Source organism: Xiphophorus hellerii, chromosome 2 (assembly GCF_003331165.1).
Source record: "Xiphophorus hellerii strain 12219 chromosome 2, Xiphophorus_hellerii-4.1, whole genome shotgun sequence".
Lineage (NCBI taxonomy): Eukaryota > Metazoa > Chordata > Actinopteri > Cyprinodontiformes > Poeciliidae > Xiphophorus > Xiphophorus hellerii.
In genome coordinates, this window is record NC_045673.1 from 30,688,248 (window position 1) to 30,702,857 (window position 14,610).

Here is a 14,610-nt window from a genome sequence, read left to right on the forward strand (position 1 = left end):
GCGGTCTAAACCAACCTGGCTCTGTGGGAAGAGTAGTTGCTCCCTAAACGCCTGTCAGGTGTTGGTGAGTCAAGCTTTTCATCCTCATCACTGTTAAAAAATCTTGACCCACTTGTCTTTGAAGAGTTTTAATTCAGCCACACTGGAGGGTGCTTGAGCATGACCAGCCTGTTCAAGGTCAGATTTATGTCCAAACTTTGTTCAGGCAACTCTAAGACCATTATTTCAGCTTTTGTAGTCTAGTCGGTGTGCTTATTCAGATCCGTATCTGGTCTGTTTGCATTACATCTGCTCTTGAGTTGCCTCAGATCAGATCAGCTCAGGGCATAATGTTGGGGTTTTATATCTTTTAGCCTCCATCATTGTTCATTTATCACTAAACAACACTCTCTCCTCATAGTGTTTTCCTCCTAATAAATAAAATTACCATTTAAATCAATTTTGTATTTGCTCAGCTTATTTTTGTCTGATATTTAAGCTCCTTTATGATCTTAAAATTTTAAATGTGAAAAAAAAACTGATAAGGGGCAAATACTTCAATACAATAAGGAATTTCACCAACATTTCTGAATAAAGCAACGTCCGCTGCCTCAGCATGAGCTTGATGCTAATCCTTTCCTACCCAGAAACATTGAAGCTGCTGCCAGGCGCCGACATGACCTGGTATCAGTTTCTAGCTGCTGCTCCATGTCAGCAGCACAACTCATTTCCTTCAAGGGCTAAAAACCACTGCCAGTAAAATTCTGTACATGCTGTCTCAGCTTTGAATGCTTTGTGTGATTTACAGTCCTGAATTTTTTTGTATCAAAAGCATTTTTATATAATAAAGGTTTTATTTTAAAGAATGTCGTCATCTTTGCATAGATCACAGAAAACCTAAGCAGTTATTTAATCAGTTCTTCTCATTTCATTGTTCAGCAAATAGCATTCAACATACAACATATTGTTTCTCTGGGATCATTTCACTTTGCATGATTATAAAGATAAACAAAGTTTATCCATCCATCCATTTTCTTATGCTTATCCAGGTCAGGTCACAGGCGCCCCAAGTAGGGGGGCCCAGACCTCACTGTCCCAGCCTCTTGTTCCTAAGCCTGATGTTCCTCCAGCATGTCCTGGGTGTTCCTCTAGGTCAGGGGTGCCCAAAGTTGGTCCTTGAGGGGCCATCCTGCATGTTTTAGTTTCTCTCCCTGGTGGTAGTAACAAGTTTTTCAGCATGTCAATGTTCTTCTTAGGTCTTCTAACGAGCCATCATTGGATCCAGGTGCGTTAAACCAGGGAGAGAACTAAAACATGCAGGATGCCGGCCCTCGAGGACCCACTTTGGGCACCCCTGCTCTAGGTGTTCCTCCCTAGAGGGCGCTGGTGGGCTTTTTGGAGGTGAGTTGAGCAGGTGTACGCCACCACAGCTGTTCTATTGAAAGGAAGTTCCACTCTTTTCAGAGAGCCGACTTTCCATCCATCCATTTTCTTACACTCTTGTCCCCAGTGGGGTCAGGAGAGGTCAGCTGGTGCCTATCTCCAGCGAAAGTTTTGGGTGAGAGGCGGGGTCACCCTGGACAGGTCTCCAGTCTGTCGCAGGGCAACACAAAGACCGACAGGACAAACAACCATGCACACACACACACACACTCACTAAATAGAATTTAGAGAGACCAATTAACCTGACAGTCATGTTTTTGGACTGGGAGGAAGTGGGAGAACCCGGAGAGAACCCAACTATGCACAAACTTCATGCAGAAAGGTCCCGGGTCAGGAATCGAACTGCAAGGCAACAGTGCTACCAACTGCACCACTGTGCAGCCCAGAGAGGGAGAGCTGACTTTCTCAGCTCCCAAATGGCTTTTAAATTATGTATCCTCAGTTTAGCTTAACTTGGCAAATATAAATGTTTAGTATGTAAATTCTTTTGCATTCTGTGATTTTTATGAGAAGCTTTATGCTTGCCTAATTTTATGTATGAATCAACTAATGTATGAATCAAATCATAGTAATGATTTATTATAATATTGTATATTATATAATATCTTCAAACTGCAGTCATGCTGCTTTGTACAGGGATCAGTCATATTAAAGTTTTTTTTTCCTATAAACTTTACACATTTAGATATTCTGTTGCTGCCTCAATATTTTTTAAAGCTAAAGCTAAATATCTAGTTGTTGAATTAAATATTTAGTTTGAAAAATGAACCCTCAGACTGTGTGCTTTGTGACAAGCTAAATAACCACATTATTTCTATTAATATATTTTACTGCGTACTTTACATGTGGCTCCCCATACTGAGAGGTGTTCAAGGCTTGGGCGATTGTTTTAGTGCTCAATCATTAAGCGTCTCCATAACTTTCTCTCTGACCTTCCTGCATGGTCCTTGGTTTCATGCCACTGTTTGGTCACTAATTAGGACAAAGTGGAGGAGTAGCAACTATTTTTCATTCAGATTTCTCAATTATTTCTATGCCTATTAATAGCTTCAGTTCTTTTGAAAATCTAACTCTTAGTTTTCCTCATTCTAGTTGCAAAGCACTAAAACCACTGCTGTTTGTTGTTTTGTATTGTGCATCATTACTTTTCATTTTTAGATCAGATCTCAGATTTTCACCTGATTTAGTGTTAAATATTGATAAAATCATTGTAGTGGGGAATTCAAAATAGTCTACCGCAATATAAAAGAATCTTTCGGCAACTCACAACATTGTATTTTTTCAGTGGAGAATAAGAATAACCCTAGGTATATTTTTAGTGCGGTTTCCTGTAAAGGAAAGTCTGTTGTTTCCTCCAGCTCTCACCAGTATTGACTTTATAGGATTCCTGATAAACAAAACTATTAGCTCTCAGCAGGGAAGCATGGAAACTATGTTTGGACTGTTTTAAGCCAGTTAAGATTTCCGAGTTATCAAAAATATTGGCTTCTTCCAAACCTTCAACATGCATGTTGGACCCCGTCTGAACCAAATAATTTAAATAAATGTTCCCTGTGATTTTTATCCCCAGATAGACATTATTAACTTGTCCTTGGTACATTGACATGTACCAGAGGCTTTTAGGTTTGTAGTAATTAAACCTTTACTTAAGAAACCTTCTCTCTATCAAGATGACTAAATAAATTACGGACCTAAATCTAATCTTCCTTTTCTATCTAAAATCCTTGAAAAAATAATGGCTAATCAAGTACATGAGCATTTAAATAATAATGACCTGTTTGAGGAGTTCTAATCAGGTTTTAAAGCTCATGATAGCTCTGAAACAGCACTGCTGAAACTTACATATGATATTTTCTTAGCTTTAAATAATGGACTTGAGTCTGTTCTGGTTTTGCTAGATCTCAGTGCTGCTTTTCACACAGTTGAACCACAATATTCTCTTAGAACGACTTGAACATGTAGATATAATGGGAACTAGACTGGTTTAAATCCTATCTGTCTGACAGTTTCCACTTTGTTCATGGGAGCAATAAATCTTCACACAGCAGGGTTACTTGTGATATACCCCAGGACTCGGCTTGGATTACTTCTCTTCCAATTGGAAAATCATCAGAGTATGGGATAAAATTTTTGCTGTTATGATGATGATACTCAGCTATACATGTCCATAAATCCTGATTAATCCAATCCGTTAAACAGATTACAGGCATATGTTCAAGACAATCTGTGATGAATATATGAATATTATAATTAGTGAGATTACTTTTGAAGGCTGCTCGCTGAACTTGATTTTATTTAAAGGATCAGAATAAAAAGATCTGAAGACAAAACACTGAACACTTTTTCTTCTACTTCACAATTAAGCACTTATTAGTGTTTGTAAGTGCGGCAAGCTCTCATTAGTCTAGCCCCTTAAAGCTCTTTCATACGCGACACGTTTCTTCTAGAAAAAAGAGGTCTTGAATCCGACGGTCATCTTTCAGTCTTTACTTAACTTAAAAGAACATAAAAATAACAAACAGATTCAAAACAAATAGAAAGTGACGGTCAAAAGACTGTGTTACTCTCCAGGTGCCAGACTTCTACAAAGAGCAAGTACTTTCGTCTTGGATAAACTAATTAGTCACTAACCAATCAAAAGGCACCATGTCATAAGCTCAAAGACAATACAATTAAGACGCTTATCTTTTTCAAATAACAGAGTAAATACACATAAACACAAATAACATTTTGTATTAAGCTCCAAAAAATGTATATATGGCTCCTACAGTGTTGGTCTAATATGTAAAGGAGTTTTTGAAATGCTTCGTCGTCCTCAAAGTTTCTGAGAATCACTGATTCATCCATTCATAGTTATGTCAAACCCTTCTCCTTTCTGTACTATTCTTGTTCATCTTGTTTAGGTCACCAAACTTGATGGACTGGTGTTAGCTATGTACTTTCTGTACTTCTGTAAAATGTAACTGGCTGGTTGCATGTGACCTGTCTCAACCCTACTGACAAGAAAACTATTAGCATGCAGGAAACTTTCTGAAAGTCTCCATAGGAAAATTAACCACACTGCTTGTTCATGTTCTGACATCATGATTAGGCAATGATTATCTCAGAGGGTTATTTCTCAGTACTTCTAGGGTAAATGCAGTACCAGGTACCGAAGACACAGCTTCAAAATGTGAAGTTGATGTTAGGACAGAATAAAATTCTCATAGTTTAAATGAGGTGATGAAAACAGGCAGACTTTGACAAAGGAATAGTTTTTTCTGGACAGACTTTGGATCCCTAAAAGTCACATAGCAGCTGCTTGGTGCATGATGACTGTCTGAATCTAAACGTGTAATAAGTTGCAAATGTTGACATAGTGATCCTGCCCACTTCAGAACGTACACCTATGACACAAATCTGTGATTTCAGTGACACTGTGTTCTTTCAGTTATACGTATTGACTAACTGTACAGGCAGACGGCTCTGAGGGCTTGACTGCCAACATGTCAGTGAATCTGAAGGGCAACATTTTGGTAACTGGGACCAACAGGGGCATTGGTTTGGAGTTGGTGAAACAGCTAGCTGAGAAGACCGGACCAGAAACCCAGATTTACGCCAGCTGCAGAGATCCTGAAGGAACGAGGGCCGAGGTAGTGAACATTCTTCTCATAGTTTTCACATCCCCTGCAAACACAGACATATGCTGCTGCGCACACAGGAGCTTCAGAGCTGTTTATTGATTCTTTGCAACTTTCATTTCTCTACATTTATTTCTGTTAAGAAAGGCAACCACTTCTAACAGTTATGTCGTAGTTGTAAATATGTTAGGCCACACATAGGTTTTTAAAATAATTAAAAGAGAATGAGTTAAAATGTACCCCTGTGAACGTTTCGTACGTTTTTATGTTTCCATTTGGGTCTCAACTGCTTCTAAAAACAGCCTAAGCCCTTAAAAACAGCCACTCAGTCATTTAATGCTTTTTGGTCATTTAATGCTCATTGTTAATTAATAAGCAATGGGGACCCAGCTGAGCCCTGTCCATTACCCTGGCAGCCCAAGTGGAGCTTGGTGTGAAGAAATAAACAATTTCACTCTTTATTCACCCAGCTAGTAGCTATTTAGTTTTGGACTGTATTTCCTTTTTCTTGAAAGTTAGCTAACTTTCAAGAAAAAGGAAATACAGTACAGTACATGGGCTCAGGTTAGGATGTGTTATGCAGAGGTATGAAGACTTTAACGGTTGTAGTAAACCCTGTGCCTACAGAACCTGCAGGCTGTGAGTCTGTTTAAAATGAGGAAATTATTCTCTGATACTTCCCCTCTGACTACATTTAGGTTCATAGAAAACATCACCTGAATAAATCTGACCTGACATGTCTTCTATGGACCTTTGTGCCTTCATCTGATTTATTATTCATCCTACATCAGGTCAGATGGGTTACATGAGCTGCTTGACAGAGGCAGATTACTCTGAGGGACTTTTAGTCAGTTTTAACAAAACAAGATAAATAAATTGATCAATCATGTCACAAGGTGGTGGTGTAGGGGTGGTGAGGCAGACGCAGCAGACCCAGGCAAGATGAGTAATGGAGGTTTTAATGTACACAACACAGTCCAAGCAACGGGCAGCACGGCCGAGCAGAAGCCAGGGCTCGACGCCGGTAGCAACCGTTAACACGACTGGACGACACGAATGACAGAACGCACATTAGACGAGGACCCGACAAAGAACAGACACACAGGTGAGACTAAATACACAGGAGGCAATCAGGGAACAAGAAACACCTGGGAGCAATCAAGGGGAAGACAGGACCACACGGAGACTCAAAGACACAGAAAGCTCTAAATAAACACAGAAAAACACAGATCCTGACAAATCAAGTATATTTGTATAGGACATTTCAGGAACAAGGCAGTTCAAAGTGTGCTACATCATGAACACAGCACACAATACAAAGTTATAGAACACAGTCAACCATTGTCAAGTGACGTCATTACTACATCAGAATGTTGGTTAATGTTTCATTTATGATGTTTCAAAAGCAACTTTAAACAGGTGGTTTTAGTCTAGACTTAAAGAAACTCAGTGTTTCAGCTGTTTCACAGCTTTCTGGAAGTTTGTTCCAGAATTGTGGTGCATAGAAGCTGAATGCTGCTTCTCCATGATTGGTTCTGGCTCTGGGGATGCAGAGCAGAACCAGCACCAGAAGATCTGAGAGGTCTGGAAGGTTGATACAACAACAGCAGATCTTTAATGTATTGTGGTTCTAAACTGTTCAGTGATTTATAAACTAACAGAAGCATTTTAAAGTCTATTCTCTCAATGGAAGGACTTTAGAACTGGATTGTTTTTTAGACAGACCTGTGAAGACACTGCTGTAGTAATCAAGGTGACTAAAGATAAACTCATGGGTACGTTTTTGTAGGTCTTGCTGAGGCATTAGTCTTGCGACTGTTAATGTTTTTCAGTGGAATTTCAGTCCAGGGTTTCAAGCTGGAGACATGGCGGAATGTATTATGGCTAGACCTGGCTCATTAATCCTTGGTACTCAGGTGAAGGAAAGTGGAATTATAATGGCTCCGGAGGCTTGATGTTTTTTCTTTGGTGCAGTAGGTTGCAGATGAGAGGACGTCTTGGCTCAATGCCAGCCGAGCTGTATCATCTATGTATAGGGGTCAGTCCTGTTAGTCATCTAGTCACAGATTTATTTTTCGGCTTTGCTCCAAGGCAGTTCCTGGGGCGCTAGCTGCTTGCTAAGTTGCTCACAAGTTGTTTGGTAGATATGGTTTATTTTCCAAACTTGAGTTGATTTTAATATTTACCTCCAGTCAAGAAACTCTCAATTCTATCGACTGATGTCTCTCTAAAATATTGTTGATGTCCTTGGTGCCAGCTGGAGGCATCTTGCCTCAGAAAAAATAAAAAATGAAACATAAAAATTCTGCAGTCCTTAGATATGAAATATTCCAGTTATGAGTAGACAAGCCAAGAGTAGAAACTAAAAAAACTGGGTGCATTAAGTAACTTTAACAGGCAGAACTGTCAGGTGAGGATGGGGGACAGCAGGACAAGCTGTTCCTCCTTCACTGACTCAGACAAACAAATAAATACAAGACATATATATTGCCAATTTATAAAACCCGGGATATAAATACACACAAAGATTTAAAACATCAACAAGATTTCTGGGAGTTTTAATGTGACACACCAACACGTCAACGGTGGCAGATGGCTGCTCGGACTGAACCAGGTTCTGGTTCTGCTGGAGGTTTCTTCCTGTTAAAGGAGAGCTTTTCCTCCCAACTGCTTAGTATGAGGGATTGCTATAAAGTCACAGACAATGCAAGCAGTTATCTGCTGTCTCTTCAACCAGGAGGAGTGAATGCTACAAATCAGTGACTCCATGCTCTGCTGGGCTTCATTTTAAATTAACTTGAAAAATGAACTGAACTTATTGCATTGTTTGATAATTATGATCGATTGGAATTTACAAAATACAAATTTGTAAATTTATTTCAATTTACATAAATTTAAATGACATTTTTGTAAAGCGTCTCAAGTCAACATTTGTTGTGAAATAATAAACTGAACTGAATTGAATTGAACTCAAAGAAGTACATAATTGAAATGTATCCAAGATTTCCAAATGATTTTACATAAAAAAATATCTGAAAGGTTGATGTTAATCTTGTACCCCTAAATGAAATGTAGGTAAACCAACTTTGTTTAGATGTTACCTGCTTAGTAGGCAACAGCAATCCCTGTGCAACTTTCACAGCTGTTCTGTGAAGGTCACAGATGTTTGTTAGAGAACAACTAGCATGAAGACCAGGATGCAGATCATGGGGAACGATGTGGAGACGTTTTAAACAGGGTTAGATTCTACAACAACATCACAGAAGTCTGATCAATCCTTCATCCGGACATGGAGAGAGAACGGACCAGCTGCTGGTCCTTCAGGCCTGTCCAGGAGAACAGGAATCAAAGAAACAGCCAAGAGGCCCACGGTGACTCTGGAGGAAGATCCACTGCTCCAGTGGAAGAATCTGTTGCCAGAACAACTTTTAATTGTGCACTTCATAAATGTCTAGAATGTGTAGAAATGTCTAACATATTTAACCCACACTATACAATGCAAACGTATGAAGATCAGAGCTAAGAAGAAAAGATGACTGGTTTAAGAATGAAGAGAATGTTACAACATTTACATATCACTAACTGTCCGTCTCTTCCTCTAACTTCATGTTTTCTTTATTTGTGTTCATCAGGCTCTGAGGAATGTGGCCAATCGGTTTCCTGGAAAAATCACTCCAATCAAATTTGGTAAACACAACACACCCCATAAGAATACAGTACATTTTGAAACCTATTGTCATGTAATTGCAAGTCTATTTTTCCAGTGACCAGCTATGTAACAAAAACCAACAGTAGCTTCCAAAGACGGCAGCTTGAATCAGGTCTTAACTAGGATTTCAACGTGTAAAACAGGTGCACACTTCTTTCATAGTCTTGATTTTTGGTTTATTACATTTTTAAAAAAAGAACTTTTTTTACTACAATTTTGTGTATTCTCCAAATTTTCTGGATGGCTTTCATAATCGTTCTCAGTTATATGGAATCAAAATCAAGGAAGTGATGCAACCACACGCGATGCAACCACACGCAACCACAAGTGATGCAACTGAGAACGATTTCATAATCGTTCTCAGTTATATGGAATCAAAATCAAGGAAGAGATGCAACCACACGTGGCTGTTGGGTAAGAGATGCGATACATGTGAAAGGTTTCCAGGGCAACACAGACACACACAGGGTAAACAACCATGACACTCCCACACAATGGCAGCTTAGTGAGGCTGGTTAACCTAATGTATCAACATCATAGCACCTCTTGGTCTTTGTAAAGTTGGTTTAATAAATGTTTATCTACTGCACCTTTAAATCATTTCAAACAATGACACCATTCAACACCTGCAGAATTTTTTAACAAACTAAGATACCTGGAAATATATGATTTTACGTTTGAGATTGACATTCAATCTGGAATCCATCTGGGAGTAACGCAGAGTAGAATCGCTGCTTCTCCACATCCAGTGGAGCTAGTTGAGCTGGCTTGGGACTCTGGTTAGATTGTGAGGTGTTCTGGATACGGCCCCCCAGGAGGAGACCCAGACCCAGATTTATTCACCTGGGTCTCCTCCTGTACTCCTCGTCCCTCCAGCGTGTCTGGGCAATAAATTATAAAATCACCACATTTATTCCCATGAAAAGGTTTTAAATCACACAGAAGTGTTTTACATCTGGAGTAATACACTTGAGCATCATGACTCAGCATCATCGCTCAGCATCATGACTCAGCATTCTAGAGGAGATTTACTCTTTTAAAACCTCAGACATTTACTAACACCACAGTGATCTCCAAAGAGCTGACACCGTGTCTGAGTCTAGTAAGGGAGGCCTCCAACTGCGACTGCTGTACAGAAAGCTGTCTACAGACTACTGCCAGTGTCTGGCTGTCCAAACAAGTTCACACTCAGAGCAGACTGTAAGATGCTAAAAGCATTCAAATCCCTCAAGATGTTACCATCGTACCCAAAGCAAGTTGTAGCTACTGTTGATATAGAAGTGCACATCTGTATTTGCACAGTCAGCATTTTATGACAAGGATTTAGAAACATCCTGAATAACAATAACTTGGAGGGTTTCCAATAGAAAGCTTCATTTATCTAAAATAAATTTGGATTTGCAGAACCTTTGAGAATGAACCAGAACACTTCTGGAACATTTCACTCATGCTTCTTAAAAGGACCATGCTCTGCCCCGTGTACAAACGTGTTGTAAGACTTACCACCAAGACTTGACTGAAACTACTTGGCCTTGCAGTAGGAGAACACAAATCTAAAGGATGAAAGTCCAGAGCAGAGCATGACTGAAACGCTTTGGTGGGACCTGAGCAGAGCTGTCTGCAGAATGACCTAAAGAACACCGAGTCTGCTATGATGAGAGAAATAGAATCAAGAAATTGTTCATGGGGCAATCTTAAATGAGTGAAGAGTTAGAGATCAGATGTACATCAACATTTGGTTCTTGTCTCAAAGTAATTTCATCACAATGTGAAGCTTTATGTTGTTTTGTATTTTGGCCTTTTCTTTCACTCTGGCAGATTTTGTGAACCAGTAGCTCCAGTGAGGAAAAGCAAAACATCAGCTGTTAGACTGAAGCACTTGGCACAAAACACATCAGAACAGAGCAGTACAGAAGGATTCTATGCTTCAGTTTGGTGAAGATGAACAGAGAGTCCTGCCAACTAACGTCTGTGATTTCACTGCCAAAACAATCCAGAACTGTGTGTGTTTTGGGCTGAATAATGAAAGGTTTACCTACTTATCATCTTGGTGGAGGCTTTTCCAGCTGAATAACTTCCTGTCCATTTGCAGATACAGCAGATGAAGACAGCATCTCAGCTGCCTTCCAGGCTGTGAGCCAGAAGCTCGGAGCCGCTGGGCTGAATCTTCTCATCAATAACGCTGCTATCAACAAACCGTCAGCCCCAGGATCACTGTCAGCCACCAGGAAACAGGACATGATGGAAGTGTACGAAACCAATGTTGCTGGACCATTTATCCTCACAAAGGTTGGTTTTCAGATCAGTTGAGTTTTATAGATAGAGTTGGAACCAAAACTTTACAGATGTGAGAAGAAATCAGATTAAATATTTCCTGTTTCAGACTGGCGAAAATTACCAAAATTATTATACCAGATTATTTTTCAGACAGTTTTTTGTTACTTCAAAAATTAAACTGGTTACAGTTGAATGATGCTGTATTGAAATTGTCATAGGAGTGTGTAAATTCAAGCTACTACCTTGTAGAAACGGGATTTCCAGTTCTTTGAAGGACAGTCGGATCTTGTGGGTCTGTTCCCCTTGAAGCGCCGTTCAAAATATCTATGCAGGCGTTCTTTTTATCTTCAGCTAGAAGGAGGGGAGAGTTAGGCCACATGATGCCCTGTGATGGATGGACAGGTATCACAGGGCAACCCAGAGACACCCACATGCACACACACTATTATTCATTATTCACTTAGTTCAAGAAGTTGCAATCTAACCATTTGTGATTAAATCTGAAAATGTAACCAGTCAGCCTAATAACCGCTCTTGACGCCAAAGAAGCAGAAATAGAATAGTTTCAAAATCTACATTTGTAGACATACTGCTTTGCCTTTCACAGTACAGTCACTCAAACTGTAATTATCAGTCATTTTAAAATTAACTGTGTTTAGTTACATATTTATTTAGTGGGGTCTTGTTCACAAAGGAAGGAAAAATGGTGCAGGAGATCAATATGGAGGATGGGATCAATGGGTAGAGACAGAAAGTACAAGATCACAGATACAAGCAGCTGAAATGAGTTTCCTCTGCAGGGTGTCTGGTCCCTCTGTTAGAGTGAGGATCTGTCCTCTGGTAGGGTCTCTTTGACTCTCTCTCTCTCTCTCTCTCTCTCTCTCTCAATTTTCTCTCTATTTCTTTCTCTCTAGAAAATATGTAGTTTCAACTGTATATTATTCAAATTACACAAAAGTACAAGGCAAAATAATAATTCACTTCAACAGTTATTCTGCCCAGATTTCGATCTTAAAGGTGTCCCGGTGTCCCTCAGTTTTACCCTAACATGACTCCACTCTGTCACTTCAATCTTTCCAGGTGTTTCTTCCACTCCTCCAGAAAGCTGCAAACACAAGGGACGAAGGTAGTGACTTTTAGTATTTGCATACAAGAATTAGAAACTCTGGAACAGACATCTGGAGAACGACTTACTCTTATTTTAAGGTTTGAACCATGTTTTTATTTTCTGTGGTCTCCTATCAGGTGATGACATGTCCTGCAGAAGGTCAGCCATCATAAACATGTCCACTGTTTTCGCATCTGTGAAGAAGTGTCCTGAAACCTTCCATATGGCCCAGATGTACCCCTACAGGACCAGCAAGGTAATGACTCTCACTTTGGTTCCCTGGAGTCTCACATCCTTACAGCTCTGTAACTAATTCTGGCTGAAAGCTGTCAGGTAAATCTGAGATTCGGACATTCTCATTGAGATCTTTTTATATTACGTCAGAAAAGTTCTATTTAGGTGATTTCTTAATTCTACAAATTTGCTAATACTCAAGTTGTGTTGTACATACCAACATTATACTCAGCTTTTTCAGAATTCAAATTCATCCATGATTTAACAAGAGAGTCAATTACTTTATGACACAGTGCCATGGTTGTTTAGGTAGTTTTTTTCCCTTTATAATATGGTGGAAATTTTTCAGCAAAATGGAGAGGAAACTGTTCAGTAAATTAGAGAAAGGTTGACCTTTGTCTTTAGATGTTGTATTTGAAGGCTCTTTAACTGAACTAGTCAAAGCCCTGATATGAATGCTTTTTAAACACTTCTCTACATCCTGCTCTAGCAACACAGAGGGACTTACCTCCGGTCAGTAAAAGGACAGCAGCTCAGCATATAGATATAGAGTCCTGCTGAACACCAACTCCAATACTTTCTACTCTCTGTGATTTCACCTACATTGTGCACCTGTTTCTTGCACTTTGACTGGACTTCATGCTTGTATGCATGAGCTGATTAAAGGAAATTAAACAGACGCATATAAAAGAAAACAAAATAGATGTACATATCAATTTCTATCCATCCATCCATTATCTTACACACTTATCTCTAGTGGGGTTGCGAGGCGTGCTGGGGCCTGGTTAGCGGGCGAGAGGCGGGTCACCCTGGACAGATCGTATGTATCAAGTTTCCATGACAATGAAATCTGCTTTTTTACTTTGTCAAGTTGTCTCTGCCTGGAATTTTTTTTGATCACATGAATGACATTTAGGGACAAAACAAAGGAATTCAAGAATGGGAGAAACTTGTTACATTAAAATGCGTCTATAACGTAACAAAACGTGGAGATGTTCAGAGGCTGTGAATACGTTTCAAAGACAATATGACTGTTGTGATGTCACAGGCAGCCCTGAACATGCTGACTTGCTGTCAAGCTGAAGACTTCAGGCGCCATGGCATCCTGGTGATGGCCATCCACCCAGGCTGGGTCCAAACGGAGATGGGTGGAGAACAGGTCAGCCTCCATAACACTTTATAGTTGCTTTATCTCATGTAAAACAACTTTGTTCAATGGGTACAATGGTCATTTTGCAATCTGTATGTTTTGGGTTCGACTCCAGCTTCCTTAGTTCACATGCTGAAGTGCCTCTGGGCAAGGCACCTAATCCAGGTTACCTACTGATCTGTGTGTCGGTGCTGAAATGTTTGCGAGGTTGGCTGGGTGGATATGGCTCCAGTGTAAAGTGCTTTGATTGGTTGGTATGAAAGAAGAGCAAATAGCTTCATATACTCAGTTTATCATTTTATTAAATACTGCATGCAAATGGATGTCATCATGACTGGTTTGGATTGTACTTTTACTTTCCAAGAAAAATATGTACAATCTTAAATAAAAAGTGGTTATTTTCATTTCCATCTAGTAACTTTATAGGGTCATACCTTGATCAAGTTGAGTTAAATGATAACTAGCCTTTTAATTTTAAATTTAATTTAATTTCCCTTTGGGATTAATAAAGTATTTTTGAATTGAACTGAATTTATGTGTATTAATTCCAAGGATTCAAAAGCACTTTACACCACAGTCAGTCATTCACACACACATTCACACACTCATGGTGGTGAGCTACATTGTTGCCACAGACTGTCAGAAGTGAGGCTGCCATTTAGGGTTAATGATCCTCTGATGACCTTCAGGAGGAGAAGCAGGTAAAGTGTCTTGTCCAAGGTCACAGTGGCAAAGTGACTGAGACGGACGAAGCAGGGCTTCAAACCAGCAACCTGGTCCATAAGACACGTCCATACCTGGTTTATGTAGTTTTTTTTTTCTGTTTTTTCCCCAAAGGCTCCTCTGATGCCCCAGGATAGCGTAGCTGGAATGCTGCATGTCATGTCAACACTGAGCAACAAACACTCTGGCCTCCTTCTGGACTGGGAGGGCAACACAATCCCCTGGTAGAAATCATTGTGAGGACCACCAGCATTAACAAAAAATAACTTCATAATAACAATGTTTGTGTTTTTGCCACTTTTGTCTGTATTGTGAAAGTAAGCACTGAACAACTTTCAATAAAACCATAAACTAAGATCACAATTCA

At 39.7% G+C, this 14,610-nt stretch overlaps 1 protein-coding gene across 1 annotated transcript; it reads left to right on the top strand.

Annotated features, from left to right (window-relative positions):
- Positions 1 to 4,841: 4,841 nt before the first annotated feature.
- LOC116729665 (C-factor-like) lies at positions 4,842 to 14,610 on the top strand. The gene is made up of 7 exons (XM_032578345.1): positions 4,842 to 5,054; positions 8,675 to 8,729; positions 10,844 to 11,040; positions 12,109 to 12,154; positions 12,274 to 12,392; positions 13,419 to 13,529; positions 14,358 to 14,610. The coding sequence occupies exons 1-7, from the start codon at positions 4,908 to 4,910 to the stop codon at positions 14,469 to 14,471; spliced, it is 789 nt and encodes a 262-aa protein (XP_032434236.1). The 5' UTR covers positions 4,842 to 4,907; the 3' UTR covers positions 14,472 to 14,610.